This window comes from Etheostoma spectabile, chromosome 8, assembly GCF_008692095.1.
Source record: "Etheostoma spectabile isolate EspeVRDwgs_2016 chromosome 8, UIUC_Espe_1.0, whole genome shotgun sequence".
Classification (NCBI taxonomy): Eukaryota; Metazoa; Chordata; class Actinopteri; order Perciformes; family Percidae; genus Etheostoma; species Etheostoma spectabile.
Window position 1 is genome coordinate 34343110 of NC_045740.1, and position 17077 is coordinate 34360186.

General features: G+C 40.3%; 2 protein-coding genes and 1 long non-coding RNA gene across 4 annotated transcripts in view; 1 reads left to right on the forward strand and 2 right to left on the reverse strand.

Moving 5' to 3' along the window:
• The window catches only part of LOC116694610 (uncharacterized), a 30672-nt gene that overhangs the window by 5243 nt on the left and 8352 nt on the right, over positions 1-17077 (forward strand). Inside the window, exons 2-3 of the long non-coding RNA XR_004333220.1 lie at positions 2672-2674; positions 8514-8537. This is a non-coding gene — a long non-coding RNA (uncharacterized LOC116694610). The remainder of the gene's footprint in view (positions 1-2671; positions 2675-8513; positions 8538-17077) is intronic.
• LOC116694580 (C-type lectin domain family 4 member E) lies at positions 222-5850 on the reverse strand. 2 transcript variants are annotated; one of them, XM_032524374.1, is made up of 6 exons: positions 5570-5850; positions 4751-4837; positions 4292-4522; positions 3164-3318; positions 2970-3079; positions 222-492 (listed from the first exon to the last, which is right to left on the reverse strand). In XM_032524374.1, the coding sequence occupies exons 1-6, from the start codon at positions 5649-5651 to the stop codon at positions 327-329; spliced, it is 831 nt and encodes a 276-aa protein (XP_032380265.1). In that variant the 5' UTR covers positions 5652-5850; the 3' UTR covers positions 222-326. The 2 variants fall into 2 exon arrangements, with proteins under 2 accessions (XP_032380265.1, XP_032380264.1); XM_032524373.1 differs by having other exon boundaries at positions 4292-4525; positions 5570-5842.
• Positions 11788-16572, reverse strand: LOC116694586 (hepatic lectin). Its single transcript, XM_032524381.1, has 6 exons — positions 16336-16572; positions 14706-14792; positions 14112-14189; positions 12373-12506; positions 12123-12229; positions 11788-12028 (listed from the first exon to the last, which is right to left on the reverse strand). The coding sequence occupies exons 1-6, from the start codon at positions 16415-16417 to the stop codon at positions 11830-11832; spliced, it is 687 nt and encodes a 228-aa protein (XP_032380272.1). The 5' UTR covers positions 16418-16572; the 3' UTR covers positions 11788-11829.

Genomic DNA, 17077 nt, shown 5'->3' on the forward strand with positions numbered 1-17077 from the left:
TCTTGTATTTGTTTTCTAGTTTACACTACAACAACTAGAAAACTGAACTGAACATATTAACAACAAATAGATGTTCCCACTAAAAGCTAGCCTAAAACAATGATCTAAAAAATAAAAATACATTCCATTTAGCACAACCCAAAACACCTCCGAGCAACACAAAGTATGTCACAACATAAATCATATAATATACAAAAGCATCACCAACTTGCACAAATTAGTCTTTTGTAATTGTAAACATGTCTTTAATTCTCACTGAGATTTGATTATATTATTTATCCATATTTCCGTTGTTTCATTGATGTTATAATGGATTGTTGTGACTATCAGGGGATGATCTTTCCAGCCTGATTCTTCTCACACAGCCAGCGGCGCTGGGCTCCACAGGGGGCGTCGTTCCAGCTGGTCAGCTCTGGTTTCTTGTGATACATCTCCACACAGTCCTCCACGTTGTTGGGACCGCCATCATCCGGCTGGCCAGCCTGCCAAAACCTAAATGACAGTGTGGTGAGGGAGGTCAGAGAGATGCAGTGTGAATATACATGGAGTGACAGAATGATGGGAGACTTTGTCACCAATAAATCAGGTTGTTTAGATAAATGGTAACAAACATACACTGTAAATAATTTCCCTGTAAAATAACAGTAAAGAGCTGGCAGCAGGGACGCCAGCAGGTTACAGTTATTTTTACGGTATTCATAGGTAAAATGACTTTATGGTAGTTGCCTGTAAACCAGAAAAACTGTATGTTTCTGTATTTCTATTATTTACAGTAAAGAGCTGGCAGCAAAGACGCCAGCGATATACCGTAATTTTACGTTATCCATACTGTAGACTGACTTTACAGTATATTTCTGTATTCACATTGTTAAATGATTTCACAGTCTAATAAAAAAAATGGTATTGTATTGTAAATTAAAAAAACTAATATTAATTGCAATTGCAATGGACGTCATTATTGTTAGGGCTTTGTACAATTGGTTAAGATGTCCATTAGTGTGACTATTATGCAAAATAATCAATAAAAAGTTAAAAATCAAATATCTTTATTTCAAAGAGCATGTCAATGTCAACATGAATACTGCTACTTTCAAAAAATAAATTAAAATAAAACCTGTTGGACAATACTGAAAAGAGATTTCTATTGGCAAACAGCCTAGTAGTGTCTGCTTTAGACTATGGCAATAAACTTAGTTAGATTAAAATTTCCTCAAACGTCAACTTAAAGATGTATATACAGTATGTAACACAGACATGACATGTCAGGACTGACAGTGTCTTTTTTCTGTGTCACGTTAAAGGAACACGCCGACTTATTGGGACTTTAGCTTATTCACCGTATCCCCCAGAGTAAGACAAGTCGATACACACCCTTCTCATCTCTGTGTGTGCTGTAACTCTGTCTGACGCCCCCAGCAGTAGCTTAGCCTAGCAAAGATCCTGCAGGTAACTGGTTCCAACTAGCTTCTGCTCCCAATAAGTGACAAAATAACGCCAACATGTTCCTATGTACACATTGTGATTTGTATATTCACAGGGTGTACTAATAACAACGTCACATGAGACACAGCCATATTCTAACCGCATAGAAACTGGGAACTATATTCTCGGGAAGGCGAAGCACTGCTTCTTTCTGCTCGGGGCTTCTCTGGTGCTGCAAGCATATCTGTGAGGGACCAAGCACTTAAGCATGAGGAGTCACAAGAGAAATTCAAAAAGCAAGAGTTTTATTTCCCCAAAAAAATAGTTACAACAAAATAAAGATAAAGTCTGGGCCCTTAAAAGAGGTCAAATAAACAGACAGTAAATAAGGCTCAAAACTCAAAAATACAACTGACCTACTAACAAAGAAACAAAGGGGACTTATATATTGGCTGATCAGACCAATTTAAACACACAGGGGGAAACACAATAACTGCAAACTAACTTCAGAAACAAATAATGACAAACCTACCTAAAAATGCATTCCAAAGAACATATACTTTTACTTATCTTAACTCTACAAAAATTACTTTATATAAAATCTAAACCTCAGAATACCTACAGCGAGAATAAAGCTACCCCCCCTTGACATATCAAGCAGTGGTAGTGTCCAATTGGGCCACCTCCCCTATAAAGCTGCTCTACGCTACCCCTTTTAAGCCATCAGACCTGAATCCCTTCCAGGTGTGGACTCCAAATGGTAAGCTCAAAAGAAAACGGTTATATAACAGTATGACCATCAAAAAGTAACTAATAGTGTGAGCTTGCTAAAAGATACTTTCTAAATCAAATAAAGTATGATGCATGTAAAATAAAACAAGTGTCCTGTAAGTTATTTGTAACTGAATAAATGGTTGCAACAAATGAAGATGTATACACAAAATCATATCAACTCAACCTAAGGAAAAATATAAGTGCTTGAGGTTACCGCTCTTAAGCTGGCTGCGTGGCCATGACTGTGGCCATCACAATATCAGTCCGCCCTACTGGCAGAAGTAGCAGTGCTTGTTTTTCTGAGAATATGGTTCCCAGTTAGTAACATGTACAACTTGTAAATAGGAACATGTTGGCGTTATTTTGTCACTAATTGGGAGCAGTAGCTAGTTGGAACCAGTTACCTGCAGGATCTTTGCTAGGCTAAGCTAATGCTGGGGGCGTCAGACAGAGTTACAGCACGCACGGATATGAGAGGGTATGTATCAACTTGTCTAACTCTGGAGGATACGACGAATGAGCTAAATAATAAGATAATAAGTTGGCAAATTCCTTTAAGACCAAAATCCCCGTTTCCCCCCTCCCAAGTGTAAAACAAGGAAATAAAGTGAAACGCAACACACATTCATTGTCTGTTGGTCTGTTTCAGATCCAAAATATTTGACCTGTCACTATCTCTATAGCCATAGACAGCATTTATTACTTTGATACTGAAATCTTCAATCAACCTGAGAAAAAGCAGAAAAATACAGAGTTATTTTTAAAATCCTTACGTTGTGGTCAGCGCTGATCCGTCCACCCATTTCCACCCAGTGGTTTCAGTTGTGTTCAGCCCGATCCAGAACGAGAGCTCCTCATCCCCATCCAGACGGTACAAGGCCCTCTGTGTAGTACACAGAAAACGTAACAATACAACTTCAACATCAAGAATGCAAACACCCAAATCAGACAGAGATTTCCTGTATACCTGTTCCTGTTCGCTGTTGATCACCACCAAGTCAGCTTCTTTACTCTGACAGTATTTCCTGCTCTCCTCCCAAGTCTTCTGCTCAGTGGAGAGGAAGTAACATCTGGAGTTGATCTCCCGCCACCCGGCTGAACAGCCCACAGGTCCACTCACATCTGGAGGACGCAAAGTCACACATCACAAATGCGACACGGAGGCATCAAGCAGGAGCTAAAAGTACAACTCTGACAATGAATGTTATCTCTGACCTATTGCAAGTACCTACATTACATCTATGAAACTATATGATCATGTGTAGTTAGCAGGAGCAACACGATCTCACGGCAGTTTGTGAAATGGTCACATAATATTTAATCTATTGATTCGTGTACACGGACAAGTTTACCTATTTTTTTTTTCATGGTGGCCAGCACGTAATGGGAAGCATCTATGCAGAGGTTGGAGGAAAAAAATAAGGGGGAAAGGAAATGTCACATGTTGGACACATGCTGTTCCGTTTTCTCTAGGGGACACGGGACAACAACGGGAGGGTTGTGTTTAGGAAAAGAAAGAGGAAAGGGAACGCCGCACCGTCTCCGGGGTGAAAGTCCTGTGTTTTTTGACCCGTCCACCCCCCCCGACCAACCTCCCAAGCGGATTTTCTGCATTTAAAACTACTCGCTACCGTAGTCGTGCTGTGATCAGGAAAGCTGCTTCCTGTCACTACCTGATGTGAGTCGAGTGCACATTAGAGTCGCGCATGTTCAGATTTAATCCGTCATACTGAAATTTGTGAAATCCATGAAATAATAAAGTGTTCTCATTAGAAACAATAACAGGAGATGGGAATCATTTTAAAAACGTTGCAGCTATCTATGATTGTTTGATTTCCAGCCTTTGTTGTGTTTGATGCTAACTTGTAGCCAGCGGTGAACCAACTTTGTTGAGTAGGTCCATTTACTGTATCGACATTGCAGAAGTCTCTTGTTAGCATCTTGTCTGCTACTTGTCGCAAAGTGATGCATGTGTGACTCACATCTGCACTCGACTCACATCAGGTAGTGTACACAAATCAACAGATTAAATGATGTGACCAAAGAGTGAAAGAGGGAGAAATGTGGAGGAAGTAAAGTCCTGATCCATCCTCACTTGTCCCCAGCTTAGTCCTCAGCCTGTCCCTCTCCTCCTCCAGGTCCTTGATCTTGTTGTTGAGCTCAGTGTTTGTGGTTTCCAGCAGGGTTCTGTCTCGCATCAAAGCGTTGACTTGGTCTTGTAATCTGTTGCAATGACCAGGCGGCGCTATTTCACAATCCTGTTGCCCTTTCTTCACCTGGTCTCGACAAGGCAAATGAGTTGTGTTGCACTCCGAGTGGGTAGAGTCTACTGATAGGATATACAGTACATACATAAAAAAAAAAACATTTAAAATTGATTTAATACCAATTTTTTTTCAGGTTTAATTTGACAGCAAAACAGTTGCGTAATAATTTTGACAGCAACATGGGAAGTTACATCCCTGAGTGTTTGGACTTGAGCAATATGGGGGTGCTGTTGATGCAACTGTCTTATCACATCATAACTTACACAATATGAAGAAACCATACTCACATGTCAGGCGTAGAGAAACGTTGAGAATGGCTTGTATGACGCACAGCAGCCCAAAGCTGAGGAGAACCACCTGGCAGAGTCTTCTCTCTGCAAAACCAACACACACTCACCAACTAATATGTAGAACCACTCTGGCTGCCATGTGCTGATGGCATATTAAAATAATAATGAAATAATTCAACTTTCAGTAACATTATCAAGTAAATTAACCACACTAACCAACCTTTATTAGCATGCTAATGGTTAACTGAATGGAGAGTTCCATATAATTACAACTTTGGCTGTTTCAGTTACTCCCAAATGAAATGTTGACATCGCTACAATAACGCCCAATAGGGCAAAAAATATGATTACGGTTATTTAACAAGTTATGTACATCACATGACTTTAATAGTAGAGCTCACTAGAACTGCAATGGTGAATCACTAAGTTGTCAACTATTAAAATAATCGCAGACTATTTTAAAAATCGATTAAAAAACAGTAAAACCTCTCTGATTCCAGCTTTGTTAAATATGAATATTTTCTAGTTTCTTCTCTCCTCTGAGACAGAGAACTGAATATCTTTGAGTTGTGGAGAAAACAAGACATCAGGACTTTGGGAATCACTGATCCACATTTTAACCATTTCTGGACATTATAGAGACCAAACAAAGAATTGATGCATCGATGAAGTAATCAACAGATTAATCAACAATGAAAATAATAAAGTTAGACCTAGACTTCACCCCCTGATCCTCGTGTGTGTTCATGTAAACGATGCCATGAAACACTTAGACTCGGTAAATATTGTGGTTTTGATGAAATATTTAAGAGTTACCTGTTTGTTTTGCATCCCCACTGCCTTTCTGCTTTGGTCTCGGTAGCTCATCAACATAATCAGATACCTCCATTTGCTGCATCCTCTCCGTCTGCTTGGTATTTGGTGAGAAGTCAGGTTCAGCCTGGTCCAGAGCAGTGAACTGTTTTCCTCTTTTGGTCCCTGTCTTTGCCAAGAGTGAGCTCAAAAACCCATTACTTCACAGGTAACAAATTAAGTAAGAAGTCAAATAGAGGAAGAAACTAGTTGACTCACAGTGATATTTCTTTTTTTTAATTTCTTTTGTTAATTCAGAACTATGCACATTATTGAACAAGCACAACAGTATATGTAAATGTGCCAGATTGTAGCTCGAGGGCTAATTTCCATCTGCAGTCCAATAGGCAGGGTGGAGGATAGTAACATTTAGTATATAAAAACAAGAAGAAACAAAAAGAAAAGAAAAGAAAAGAAAAACAGGACAGTAGTAGAAATTAAAATGGACACACAAGTTAGCGGTAGTTCCACGTTTGGTTAGCTCTAAGCCACAGCTTCACCTGGCTCATAAAAGAGGCCCAAGTGGGATGTACAAGGTTTGGAGGATTTTGTAATATTTGCCAGGTTGCAAAAACACTCTGTCAACAACCATAGCTCTCCAAGTCATCTGCTGACTGTGCAGTGTGTTAACAGTGGCAAACACAGAACCAATACTGTCCTGATTGATGAGAAGAGATGGCGGACGAAATTTCTGACAGACAGAAAAATTAGAAGACAGCTTCTTAGCTCAGGAGAGAGCTGATTAAGACATGAATAATAAGAAATGCCCGCAATTGTTGTCAGATCTCCTTAAACACAGGGACGCCCTTATAGTTTTAATCAATTTAGTTGACTTCAATCACTTAAAGTTATATGCTTGCCCTTGTTAATTTTGCAATAAAATATACAAGTAGTACAAAAAAGTACTAGTAGTAGACATTGTATTCAGTCCTTTCTTAAGGTTGTAATCCATCAAGTGTGTTCAACATCTTTTAAGGTTCTCAGAGCCTGCTGTAGCGAACGAATATTAACTTATCCATGGGCCTGTTTTCCTGGCCACTAAACACAATCCTAGCAACCATACCAAGTGGCCTGGTCAATAAGAAGAGAGCGGGGGGGTATCTGGCTCTAGAGCTATTAATTCAGGTCCATTTCAGAGTAAGCAGGGTAAGCGCTCGGTAGAAGACAGTTAGAAGTTGGGCGAAGTAGTACCTAATAGGGTAAGACCCATAGGCCTAGAAGATTGGACCCTTTAAGACGGAGAGCAGGTCCAGTACCTCCTGAACAGGGGGTGAACCGGGATCTAGCACCACGTGTGCATGACGTCAGGGCAAGTCGGGAAAAGTCGGACACAAATCTAACCGGCATGCATTGGCCTGCGTCTGCCGGTGATCGGTTCTACTCAGACCTGGCTCATCTCGAACGAGTCTATCTTTTCAAAGTCCAACATCCCTTTTATCTCACAAGCCACCTCTTGGATTGAGGACACAACCCTCCTTTTAACTGTACCTTGAGATGTGTTAAAGAGGTTGCCTTTATAACATAATGGCAAAGAAAACAGGTCATAGATAAACCAATGAGACACGACTAGAATAAGGTGACCAGATTTCTCAGACAAAATCCGGGGACATTCTCAGCTCAGAAGCGTATTTACCTCTAAAACAAGTAATGTTTTTACTTTTGTAAAACTTAAAACGGGGACACTAGACCTAGAGCTGTTCTCATTAGGGGCTGAGCGCCCCCCCAAGGTCTGATCCTAGACCCACCCCTGCTGCTACTTCATAGGCTACTCCACTCCACTACACCTCAGAGGGGAATGTTTCAGGATAGAAAGTCCTAATATATCAAGATAACAAATTCTAATACTTCAATATAAAAAGTCCTAATATTTCAAGATAAAAAGTCCTAATACTTCAATATAAAAAGTCCTAATATTTCAAGATAAAAAGTCCTAATATTTCAAGATAGAAAGTCCTTATAGTCCAAATATTTCAAGATAGAAAGTCCTTATAGTCCTAATATTTCAAAATAGAAAGTCCTTATAGTCCTAATATTTCAAGATAGAAAGTCCTTATAGTCCTAATATTTCAAGATAGAAAGTCTTAATATTTCAAGATAGAAAGTCCTTATAGTCCTAATATTTCAAGATAGAAAGTCTTAATATTTCAAAATAGAAAGTCCTAATATTCCTAATATTTCAAGCTAGAAAGTCCTAATATTTCAAGATAGAAAGTCCTTATAGTCCTAATATTTCAAGATAGAAAGTCTCAATATTTCATCATGTTGTAATGTTTACTGAACTACATTTATCTGACAGCTTTTGCTTTATTGTTCAAGGCTTGTTTCTGCAACAGCTCCTTTAGAATCAGATACAATAAAAACTATTGAGGACATATTTTCCTTTGACATTGATGCAATATTAAACGAGATCGCTCCAGTCGGCAGAAACATGCTACAATGGAAGTTAATAGGATAATTGTCCAGCTTGTATTTACGTTCATAAAAGTGCTCGTTTAGCTGCTAACAGACTCAGATGAATATTCTAAGTGTCTGACACCATTATGGGAAGGATTTCTAAGGAGGTTGACCTTTCTGTTAAAGATTAAGATCCTTTTTAAAACATGAAAGTCCGCGAAACTGCGATCGCTAAACCCACCAGACTCCATGTAAATAATCAGTGATTTTAGCATCGTAAAATACGGCCTCTAAAACATCTCTGAGCAGCGCTGGCTCTGGCTGCCTTGAGTCTGCGTGTGTAGGGGGAGCGACTATCGGCTCTGTTTTGTCAGTATTTTCTTTCTTTCATTCCAATTTCGGGTCTGTCAGTCACAGTGAAAACCGGGGACATTTCCGGGGACAGATCAAGCCGGGGACAGGTCGCCAAAATCGGGGACTGTCCCCGGAAACCGGGGACGTCTGGTCACCCTAGACTAGAACCCCCCTGTGATGTGGTGTAGGGATTTCAGGAAGTACAGGCCCAAAGGCCAGAACAGATCTGACTCCAATAAATCTAATTCCCGTGCGTCTGTTGATGAGATTTTAGATACGGTTGGCAAGGACGGACTCAAAAGAACGTCTCACAGGGTAATGGTATTTGAGGAAAATGGAAGTTGGGAGTGGAAGTGGGGAGGCGGACACGGGGAACAGTGAGGCGGAGGACTGGAGGGTAGGTGAGGGCTCGGGACTAAAGGCAAGCAGGAACTCGGGAACCAGGAGGGAAACACAATAGATGGATCTAAGAGGGACCGGGAGCATGAGCTGAGGAGGAGACACGGACAGGAGGAGCTGAGAGGGATGATGGTGGAGATGGGACGCCGTGGGTGGAGGACTGGGGTCTGAAGCCAGCTGAACAGAGGAAAAAGAAAGTGAAGGAAGAAAACAGAAAGGGTAAGTACATTGGGCACGAAGGGAAAACACTAGGAGTAATACTTAGCGAGTTGTCTGACAAAGTTCACCAGTACGACTGGAGCATTGGACAGGTGAAGAGTGGATGAAGAGCCGGGGTAGATGTACTGGGATTGATGATGACGACAGGCAGGTGTGAACAGCGGGAGCAGATTATGACAGGCAGGTGTGGTAGCGAGAGCTGATGATACCGACGGTAGGCAGGTGTGTGTAGTCAGCTGGCTTCCGACAGGAGAGAGGGAAAAACTAATACAAACAGGACAGGGCATAATGACAGAAAATGCAGACAAAATAACAAACGAAACAAAACTCACGGCCAGCTGGACCCCAACCACAAAAAATCTTAGACGATAGATTCAAGTCAAAGCAAAGTAGAGTAAATCTAGAAGTTAAGCTTTACAACACAAGTGTGGGTTCACACATGACTCTAAGTTTCCCTTGCTTCAGACAAATGACTCTAAGTTTCCCTAGCTTCAGACACTTGACTCTAAGTTTCCTTGGCTTCAGACACATGACTCTAAGTTTCCTTGCTTCAGACACATGACTCTAAGTTTCCTTGGCTTCAGACAATGACTCTAAGTTTCCCTAGCTTCAGACAAATGACTCTAAGTTTCCCTAGCTTCAGACAAATGACTCTAAGTTTCCCTAGCTTCAGACACATGACTCTAAGTTTCCCTAGCTTCAGACAATGACTCTAAGTTTCCCTAGCTTCAGACACATGACTCTAAGTTTCCCTAGCTTCAGACAAATGACTCTAAGTTTCCCTAGCTTCAGACAAATGACTCTAAGTTTCCCTAGCTTCAGACAAATGACTCTAAGTTTCCCTAGCTTCAGACACATGACTCTAATATTCCCTAGCTTCAGACACATGACTCTAAGTTTACTTAGCTTCAGACAAATTACTCTAAGTTTCCCTAGCTTCAGACAAATGACTCTGTTTCCCTAGATTCAGACAAATGACTCTAAGTTTCCCTAGCTTCAGACAAATGACTCTAAGTTTCCCTAGCTTCAACAAATGACTCTAAGTTTCCCTAGCTTCAGACACATGACTCTAAGTTTCCCTAGCTTCAGACAAGTGACTCTGAGTTTCCCTAGCTTCAGACACATGACTCTAAGTTTCCCTAGCTTCAGACAAATGACTCTAAGTTTCCCTAGCTTCAGAGACATGACTCTAAGTTTCCCTAGCTTCAGACAAATTACTCTAAGTTTCCCTAGCTTCAGACAAGTGACTCTGAGTTTCCCTAGCTTCAGACACATGACTCTAAGTTTCCCTAGCTTCAGACAAATGACTCTAAGTTTCCCTAGCTTCAGAGACATGACTCTAAGTTTCCCTAGCTTCAGACACATGACTCTAAGTTTCCCTAGCTTCAGACAAATGACTCTAAGTTTCCCTAGCTTCAGACACATGACTCTAAGTTTCCCTAGCTTCAGACAAGTGACTCTGAGTTTCCCTAGCTTCAGACACATGACTCTAAGTTTCCCTAGCTTCAGACAAATGACTCTGAGTTTCCCTAGCTTCAGAGACATGACTCTAAGTTTCCCTAGCTTCAGACACATGACTCTAAGTTTCCTTGGCTTCAGACACATGACTCTAAGTTTCCCTAGCTTCAGACACATGACTCTAAGTTTCCTTGGCTTCAGACACATGACTCTAAGTTTCCCTAGCTTCAGACAAATGACTCTAAGTTTCCCTAGCTTCAGACAAATGACTCTAAGTTTCCCTAGCTTCAGACACATGACTCTAAGTTTCCCTAGCTTCAGACAAATGACTCTAAGTTTCCCTAGCTTCAGACAAATGACTCTAAGTTTCCCTAGCTTCAGACACATGACTCTAAGTTTCCCTAGCTTCAGACAAGTGACTCTAAGTTTCCCTAGCTTCAGACACATGACTCTGAGTTTCCCTAGCTTCAGACACGATCATACGGAGCCCATGGTCTACAAAGTCTCTGTCAAATGTGAGTCCAGAATCTAACTGCCCCTCTCTTCTTCTTATCTCTTTTCAGGATGGTGTCTTCTCCGTTGCCAGGCAGAACTGTGTGTGTGTGTGTGTGTGTGTGTGTGTGTGTTGTGTGTGTGTGTGTGTGTGTGTGTGTGTGTGTACCGCAGCCAGGTCTGAGTCTCCTGTCTGGTGTAACTTCCTCTTCTTGCTCTACGTAACTTTTTCTTAGCCCACACACACACCAAGATTACGGCCATTTCCTGTCATTCTACTTCTCTATCTGCTACAAAACAGTTTGTAACATTTCTAAACTATAATAAACTGTGATCAAAGCTTAAACTAAACCACCTGTGCGTCCGAACCTATTCATCGTACGGGGAATACAAGTGCGTCCTCCCAGGAACTTGTGACCAACGTCTCATGACGACACACAACTCACAGCCATGAGCAACACAATATAATACAAACTTAATTGATTGATATCTTTATTTTGAACATGTAAATAAAATAAAACATCAGAACAAAATAACAAAATAGAACTTATTATTTCCAGTACTTAAAACCCTCTATTTACACATGCAAAAAAGGAGTAGGAAGAAGTAAAACTTTAATACTGAGAATATCAAAATTAGATTATAGAAATATTTCTACAGTGGCCAGATGCAAACATTCCCCCCTCCCACCCATAAACATTTATACATTCATTTAGCAAGCAATAAATCAAAGCCTGTACTACGTATGGTTGTTTTTTTCATTTGTTTTCAACCAAAGCAGTGACATTTGTTTCTATATGTCAACAGGTCGCTTTACTGATTATCCCACACTGAACATATTTTTGGTTGGAAATTATATGTCCACATGAGCTAATTCAGGTTGCTTTTGTAAAGATTTAATCAGCAATTTATAATATTGGTTTTATAGTATTGGTTTTCTTTTTTTTGGTTTTGGATTTGGTTGCAGGGGAAGGGACTTTTAGTTCACAGATAAAGTTGATTAACTGATCACAGCGTGCATCGTTCCAGCTGGTTTCCAAATGGTAACGATATGTTTGCCCACAGTTCTCCCTTTTCCCACCGTTAGGCTCCTCAGAATTCCAGTAGCTGAAACAAAAAGAGATTTGATCAGAGAACACAACCAAAGAAGTACAAGATAGTGATTTAGTCTGAATGGACCCAATGGAAAACATGCGTGAACCTTTCGTCTTCGTTCAGTGGAGTCCCGTCCACCCATTTCCACGTCCCCTCCGTCTCTGAGTCAGTCAGGCCAATCCAAATGAGCTTCTGAATTGTTCTTGTGAAATCCTTGTTTAAAAGAGTCACAAACTTTAAAGAATATAAATGAATCTTTACAACCTTCACACCCATTAACCAACGTCTATGTATCAGCCACCGCATTGCACTTCGTATTCAGTCAACATTTGTATGTCACACACACACACACACACCTGTTCTTCTTTGCTGTTGATAATCACCAGGTCTGCACCCTTTTGAAGACAGTCATCTCTACTCTCTTGCCAGGTTTTCTCGATAGAAGAGATGTGGTAGAAACTACCGCTGAAATACTCCCATCCTCCTTGACCTTAGTGAAAAAAGAAAGAACCCAAATGAACAACAACATCGACAAATGGTCTCCTCAGTCACTGATAAGAAGAGAGGGCTGACTGACAGCTACAAAGAGAAAAGGAACTTACATCCTCGCAGGACAATACTGGCATCCCTTCTACAGAAAGTTGCCAGATTTGTTGCTGGTCACTTTTTTTTTTAAAAGTCACTTACGCTGGGGAAGCTTTCCAACGGCAACTTCCAAATTCCAAGCGGAGTTGTGTCACCGCAACATGATGCCGACAACCTTTTGCCATGCTAGCTGCTAACAGCCCTGTTCTCATACTGAGACTTATCATAAAGTATGCTATAGGAAAATCACAATCTTTCATTTTCCACTTTTTTTGCATGTGTGCAGAATATATTGGAGGCACATTTCAACATAGTATTCTGCTATTCATACTTTGATTAAAGTCAATGAGAGCAGGTTTCAAATCCTACTCTACTTCATACTTTTACCTACAGACACCAGTTAAACCTTAAATCATTCACAAAAACTTCAGTAATTATTCTCTATCTCAGCAGTTTGATATCTTAAACAGTTCTTAAATGAAACTAAGTTTAGTGTTCCTATCAGGAAGTTTATAATAGGTGTGTATTGCGTGACATACAGTGGGTGATGTCATCGCAAGAGCCCAGAGTCCTAAAAAACTCATCTTAGTCCCTTCTCTGTAACTTGCTCTCACGCCCACAATCTTTCCTTGTCATACAACATAAATACATTAAATTGTAGGTATGCTTGTCGCCTTTCAGCCAACGTGCTCATTTAAGCGATAGGACTTGTACATTTTGCTCGATGATCTTCCAAATGACAACAGTCCCAAATCTTCCTCCATTCGTTGCCCATGTTAAACATTTCCACGTTAAAGGCACAGCAAACCACTTTCTGAATCACTGATATGCCCACATTTATATTACTCCACATACATATCTCATCAATACGTTCCACGTGCCACTCATGCCACCTTTAGTTTAGGCTGTCTGAGTCTTTCTTTCGCAGGTCGCTCTCAGCGTCCCTTAATGACAGCCGTCTGACACAGGCGACAGGTCGTTAGCTGATTACAGAGATCACAGCCATCCCTCTGTGGTCACAAACACGGCCACGGATTAGTAAGCATGACGCGGCATTTTGGCCAGCCAGTCAAATAGCAACAGACAGTAATATGTTGCTCTCTTGCCACTGTTGTAACAACTAAAACATTCATACTATACAACCATTATTCAACTTTTAAAGATATATGAATCAAAACAATTTTCCACATTTCTTACAACTTCACCTTCTTCTTTAACCAGCAATCTAGTTTAGCTTTAGCATTAGCTTTTCAAAAAAACATTTAATTATTCTACACTTTTTACATTCGTGGTGTTATTCAACTTGTCAATCAAATTCATACCAATTAAAACCATTCACACTTTTCCAAAAATTGTCTCTTCTATTGCTACTCTGGAGCATCTTATCAAAACTTGACAGAAACTACAAGACAATCATTTTTACCGGGGAATGATCATTTTTATTATTTGCCTAATGTACGACCACCACCCTTTTGGATCCAAACTCTGATTATTGAATTCATCATCATACTTAAGCTATTCAGCTTCCTCTTCAGGTCATCTCTCTCCTCAGTCAGGGTTATGAAATCATCCTCGACATCTGAAACATCTGAAAATACGAATGTTAGCGTAGCACAAGTTCTCATTAGATAACAGCATAGTAAAGAAAGTACAAGAGTGGATTATAATGTGACATTTAGGTACCAATTAATTAAGTGATCTAAAAGAGGAATTTCATCTAGACCCTGATTATAGGAGTAGTTCTAATCATCGTACTTACCACTGGCTTTTTTTAGTTTAACTTTGTGAAGACAAAGGTCTTGTATTCTTTACAAACAAAGAGCCGAGATGGAGTCAATGACCATGTTTACATGCCCATAATATATCGGTGTTTGCCCTTATTTAGAAAAAGACAGCATTCTGACTAAGCTGTTTAAATGGCTAATACAAGTGAATGTTCCACTACTTTTTGTTCAGTTTCTGTTTTGACAGTAAAACTGTTGCGTAACGATTTTGACAGCAACATGTGATCACTGAGCGTTTGACCTGGAGCAATATGGTGGTGCTGTTGATGCAACTGTCTTATCATAGTATAACTTAAACAATATGAAGAAACCATACTCACATGTCAGGCGTAGAGAAACGTTGAGAATGGCTTGTATGACGCACAGCAGCCCAAAGCTGAGGAGAACCACCTGGCAGAGTCTTCTCTCTGCAAAACCAACACACACTCACCAACTAATATGTAGAACCACTCTGGCTGCCATGTGCTGATGGCATATTAAAATAATAATAAATTAAATCAACTTCCAGTAATATCAAGTAAATTAACCAAACTAACCAACCTTCATTAGCATGCTAATGGTTAGCTAAATGTCCCCACATTTAAGACTTTCCTCTTTGATAAGCTTATAGTTAGGGCTGGCTCAGAAGAGTCCTGAACCATCCCTTGGTCACGCTGCTATTGGCCTAGACTGCCGGGGGACTTCCCATGATGCAATGAGCACCTCTCTCTTCCTCCTTCTCTCCATCTGTATGCAAAAACCTCATTCCATTAATGCATGTTACTAACTCGACTTTTCCCCTTTCCCGGAGTCTTGTGCTCTCTCTCCTCTCTCCTCCTCCTCTTCCTGCAGGTGTTTCTGGCTCTGGAGCTGTGGAGTCTGGATCTGTGGTTGGAGTCACCTGCTGCCTCCATCTTCCTGCTCCACACCCTCTGCTACAATTCTCCATGTCTCTCTGTCTTTTTCTCTGTCTCTCTGTCTGTCTGCCTCCTCTCTCTCTCTCTCTCTCTGTCTCTTTCTCTCACCCCCAACCGGTCGAGGCAGATGACCGCCCACCCTGAGCCATGGTTCTGCTCCAGGTTTCTGCGTCTTAAAGGAAGTTTTTCTTTGCCTCTGTGGCCTAGGGCTTGCTCTTGGTGGGAACTGTTGGGTTTCTGTAAATAACATCTCTGAATAGACCTGCTCTTTATGGAAAGCGCAGTGAGATAACTGTTGTGAAAAATAAAATTGAATAAAATTGAATTGAATGAAGAGTTCCATATAATTACAACTTTGGTCTTTTTCTTTCAAGCTTTGGCTGTTTCAGTTACTCCCAAATGAAATGTTGACATCGCTTCAATGACGTCCAATAGGGCGAGAAATATGATTACTGTTATGTAACAAGTTATGTACATCACATGACTTTATTAGCAGAACTCATTAGAGCTGCAATGGTGAATCACTAAGTTATCAACTATTAAAATAATCACAGACTATTTTCAAAATCGATTAATCAGTACGAGTAATTCTTTTATGCAAAATCAATAAAACTTCTCTGATTCCAGCTTGGTTAAATGTGAATTTTTTCTAGTTTCTTCTCCTCTGCGACAGAGAACTGAATATCTTTGAGTTGTGGACAAAACAAGACATCAGGACTTTGGGAAACACTGATCCACATTTTCCCTATTTTGGACATTTTGGACAAAGAATTGATTGACAGATTAATAGACAATGAAAATAATTATAAGTTAGACCTAGACTTTACGCCCTGAGCCTCATGTGTGTTCATGTAAATGATGCCATGAAAACACTCGGTAAAGGTCGTGGTTTTGATGAAATATTTAACAGTTACCACTTTTTCAGTAACAGGACAGGATTGCTGGGCCGTGCCACTAGTGCAGCTTAAATCACTTGATAGAGTACAATAAGTAGAACTGTGTTGTTTAACAGCAGGTTACACAGGAACCCCCAACTGATAAAGTGTGTTATTACCGGTTTGATGTGCATCCCCACTGCCTTTCTGCTTTGGTCTTGGTGGCTCATTAACATAATCAGATACCTCCATTTGCTGCATCCTCTGCGTCTGCTTGGTATTTGGTGAGAAGTCAGGTTCAGCCTGGTCCGAGCAGTGAACTGTTTTCCTTTTTTAGTCCCTGTCTTTGTCAAGAGTGAGAGCTTAAAAACCCATTACTTCACAGTTCACAGATTAACTAAGAAGTCAGATAGAGGAAGAAACTAGTTGACTCACATCTGTTCCATGGAAACAATATGCTCTAAATCAAAACATTACTTCATCTCCATTTAACCTTTGTACATGCTATATCTAGTTTTGTGTTCATGCCCCTATGGGAAAATTATAACAGGGTATTGAATAGAAATGAGCCCAATCCTCTTTCTTACTGTTTGTACTGTGTATTGAACAGTCAGGGATGCATTGGGATGGGAGAATGGACCTGCCTCCATAAGTTAGGATGCTCTCCTGTTGTTGTTTTACTTCATTTTCATATTTGTTTAAATAAAGCAGTGGGCAGCTTAATAAGTGGTCCAGAATAAAATTATTAAATTCCCCAGCTGGTGCCATAGAAACAGCTATTCTTCCTGGGGTCCGCCTAAAGCTTGTGCAGCTCTAGCCAAATTAATTTCGATATTTACAGTATGTATGTATGTATGTATGTTATTTGGCAAGTTCCCATAGTTTAAGCTGGTTATTGCCCTGTCCATTGTCAGGTAATTA